Source organism: Octodon degus, unplaced genomic scaffold (genome assembly GCF_000260255.1).
Source record: "Octodon degus isolate 3935 unplaced genomic scaffold, OctDeg1.0 scaffold00029, whole genome shotgun sequence".
Taxonomy (NCBI): domain Eukaryota; kingdom Metazoa; phylum Chordata; class Mammalia; order Rodentia; family Octodontidae; genus Octodon; species Octodon degus.
Genome location: NW_004524605.1, coordinates 13,229,898 through 13,233,337, shown reverse-complemented (window position 1 = coordinate 13,233,337; position 3,440 = coordinate 13,229,898). Strand labels below are relative to the sequence as shown.

At 46.3% G+C, this 3,440-nt stretch overlaps 1 protein-coding gene across 1 annotated transcript in view; it reads right to left on the bottom strand.

Moving 5' to 3' along the window:
* Positions 1–1,432: 1,432 nt before the first annotated feature.
* Itk (IL2 inducible T cell kinase) overlaps positions 1,433–3,440 on the bottom strand; it is a 62,702-nt gene continuing 60,694 nt past the window's right edge. The window contains exon 17 of the mRNA XM_004629392.2: positions 1,433–3,285. Coding sequence (XP_004629449.1) covers positions 3,214–3,285 — 72 coding nt within the window. The 3' untranslated portion in view covers positions 1,433–3,213. The remainder of the gene's footprint in view (positions 3,286–3,440) is intronic.

Genomic DNA, 3,440 nt, shown 5'->3' with positions numbered 1-3,440 from the left:
AGAGAGACACATTCACATGCTCTGACAACACTGAACCAAGAGTGTCCCCAAATATTCCATTCCCTCTCTCTGGAAAATGTTTGATACTTCATACATATACTTTCTCCCAAGACACAGTTAGATATATCCTTTACGACTGTACTCTTCAAACTTACACATGCACGTGATCACCTGGATGCTGTAAAAATCCAGCTTCTTGCCTGAGAGCAAGGAAGAAGCCTGGTGACCCGCTGCTCCAGGGACCACACTCTGAGCAGCAAGGTTCTAGAAAGCGTCCCCCGCTGCTGGCCTTCCCCTGTAGGCTCCACGATGTTCTCCAGGCCCATGCCTTCTTTGGCCATATTTCCCCTGCTGCTGTCTGTGCTGTATTACAATTTCACTCGCTTACATGTCAATCAGCCTAGGAGTTTTGTCCTTTTCAGCTTTGTTCCATCACTGTGTGGGGTGTGCAGCATATCTGAGGCATCTGAGATTTCTCTGCTGAGTGAATGCTCTTGGCTATTATAGTCTTTACCAATTTGTGGAAGATAAAACCCTACGGAGATCTTTTTACTTAAAGTTTTGGAATTAGCCATTTGGGAAATATGGAGCCCAAGCCATACACACTATAGTTGTTGAAATGTACACAGCTTTATTTGCCACATGAAGTTGTTTTCCCTGCTGAACTCTACAAAGGGTAAAGAATACTGGGAAACTTTTTGACAGTAGCAGTGATTGCATACTAATAAATAGTCATCTGATCCACATATAAATACAGAATCACAAAAAGTACAAAACACAAGGTCTATGAAATACAACTACCACTAACTCTTTGCATAAAGGAATTCTCTGGGGAAAGGGGCATCATTTTCAAGATACAAGTGGGACAAATGTCAGGCAGAAGGCCCTTTCTGTGACACTGAACATGCAGCATGAGCAATTGGCACGCATTCAGTTGAAGGCTCATGACTCTGAGTTGAAAGATAATATACCTGGGGAAGTTTGCTAACCCAAACCACAGTTATCAGTCAGTTCTGATACTTTTCTTATAGGCTGGATGTCCCAGAAATCATCCCTAGTTAAGGTTTCCAAAAGAGAACATACAAAATGCTGAGAAGGGGATGACTGTGGTTTAGTAAAATCACCTTCTGAATTATATTTTATGTTCAGGTTCTCTATTTCACAATAACTATAGTTAAAAGGTATACATGCATGTGTATCTCAATCCAGTCAAAATAGCACAGGACTTAGAAAGAGCTGATTGCGGGCCAGCGAGATAGTTCAACAGACTAAATGCCTGCTTTGGCAAGCTCAGGGACCTGGGTTTGATCCCTGGTTCTGCATGCTGTGCGGGCCCCGCCCCCAGGGCACGCTGAGCGAAGGTGTCCACGCTGAGGAGGCTAAAAACAGAAGGATCACTGCAAATTCGAGCCGCATAGCAAGACCTTGCACCACATACATAAATAAAAATAAAAAAGAAATGTTTCTAAGTTTTTATCAGAGAAAGAGCTGATCGCAACACTAGTGATAATTAGAGCTTAATCTGAACAGTATAAGAAAATCAAGTCTCTCCTATCAGGGACCACCCTTCCCCATGAGCTGTGAAGGAGGACAACACTCAAAGTTAGAACCATAACTAGAGGTGCACTATGCTTCTGCAGTAGAATCTTAAAGCTGCTGTAAAGCCCATCTAGGAATGGCTTTATGCAAACTGCCTGTTGAGCTGGGAAGACGCAAGTTAATTAACTCCCGAGTCATTCACTGTGATCAAGGGGAAGACGTGGAAAGCGAAGTCTTCATCCCAGTTGAGGCCCGATGGCTCACGGCCGCGGTCTGCAGGGGCAGAACTCCTCATGTTATCTAGACGTGTCATGGCTGCCAGTGTCCTTCCCCTCCCCAGCGCGGATCTCCTCTGCAATTCTCTTCATTCTCAGTAGGAGGCAGTTTTGAACAAGCATAAATAATCTGTACTCCAGTAGTAACAATTTGGACTAGAATCCAAGCTCTGTTGTCCCCAGTTCTGTTGTTTTCAGGTAGGTATGTGACTTTTAAAGGACTCCATTCCATAATATGGAAAATGGGGACAATAACACCCTCTCAAGGGGTTGGTAGGAAAACATGGTAAAGTGAAATTCTATAGGAATGGCTCAGCGTGTGGCTCCCTTTGCTTATACAGATGCTCAATCAACAACAGACATCCTTGTATATCATGGAAGTACCTGGATCAGTGCTTGACGCAGTTCCCGTCCAGATAGTCTGAGGAAGAATGAGCTCCTTATTCCTCTCCTGGAAGCTTGGGAGTCTTGAAGTCTTGATCTTAAAAAAACTGCTAACCCCATGAGCCTAAATCACCTTGTTTTTCTGTCAAGCCACACTGACCAGCACAATGCTGCCCTCTGTTGATGGGGGTGGGTAGTGCAGACAAGGTGCTGCCTGCCAAAGGCTTGAAAGAGGAGGGTCCAGAAGTAGCTACTGAGTGGCTTGGTACAAAGTGGGAGAGTTGAGGTGATAGGAACTTAAGGCCTGCTGTGGTACTCATTGCTTTCCCACTCTTAGAAACTCTCCTATTGCCTGGACATCAAACACCCAACGGTCCTATTCAGGGACACTAATGGTCACCCCAACCCACCTGGTGAAGCCCACCGTGCTGCACCAAGGACAAGATGGTGGTGGGTTCGGTGAAGCCTCACAAAGCTGCCTCTCAGGATCGCCAGCCTTTGGTGTGAGAAGCTGCCCTGGCTCCTCAGTGGCAGAAAGCTATGGCTGACAAAATGATGGCGACAGAACACTGTCCCTGGTCTTAACTCGCTGGTTTCCTTTGAAGGACCATGCTCATATACTGGGATACTTCACTGGGTTAAATAAAAATTCCCTTGATTCATAAGCATCATATCTAGGTTTAAAATAATAATAAAAATAAGAAGCTGTGGTCCTCATCTGCCTCTCCCTATAGCTAAAGAGCATAAGAAATGTTCCCGAGTGCTGTTGGGTGGGAGTCTGGGCTCTTGCGCCAGGAGGCTGGCAGGGCGCGGAGACCTCACTGCGCTGCTGGCCTGGCCTCAGCTGCGTGGCCTCTGTCAGGAGGCTGTGTAGGGCAGCTGAGGTGTGGGGACCACAGGCCAGGCTGCCTCTGGGGAGTCCTGGGCTGGCGCTGACAGCTCTTAATGCTCTGTGGAAGGAGGATGTCTCCCCACACTCAGGATATCCAGTCCCTGGCCCGGCAGAGAGTCTCTACTAAAGTCCTGATTCTGCGATTTCAGCCAGTTGTCCAAATAGTCTGGAGAAGGGTGGCCGGTCCTCTGGTTTCTGGAGATAAAGACAAAGAATGCTGTGAGTTCCTTGTACTTACCTATCATAGCTGAATCCAAAGCCAACCCACATCCAGGAGCAATGTCCTTTGCTAATTTAAAATATGCCTCTGTGTAGGTTTTTACTGGAGGCCTCATGCCCTCATTTTTTTT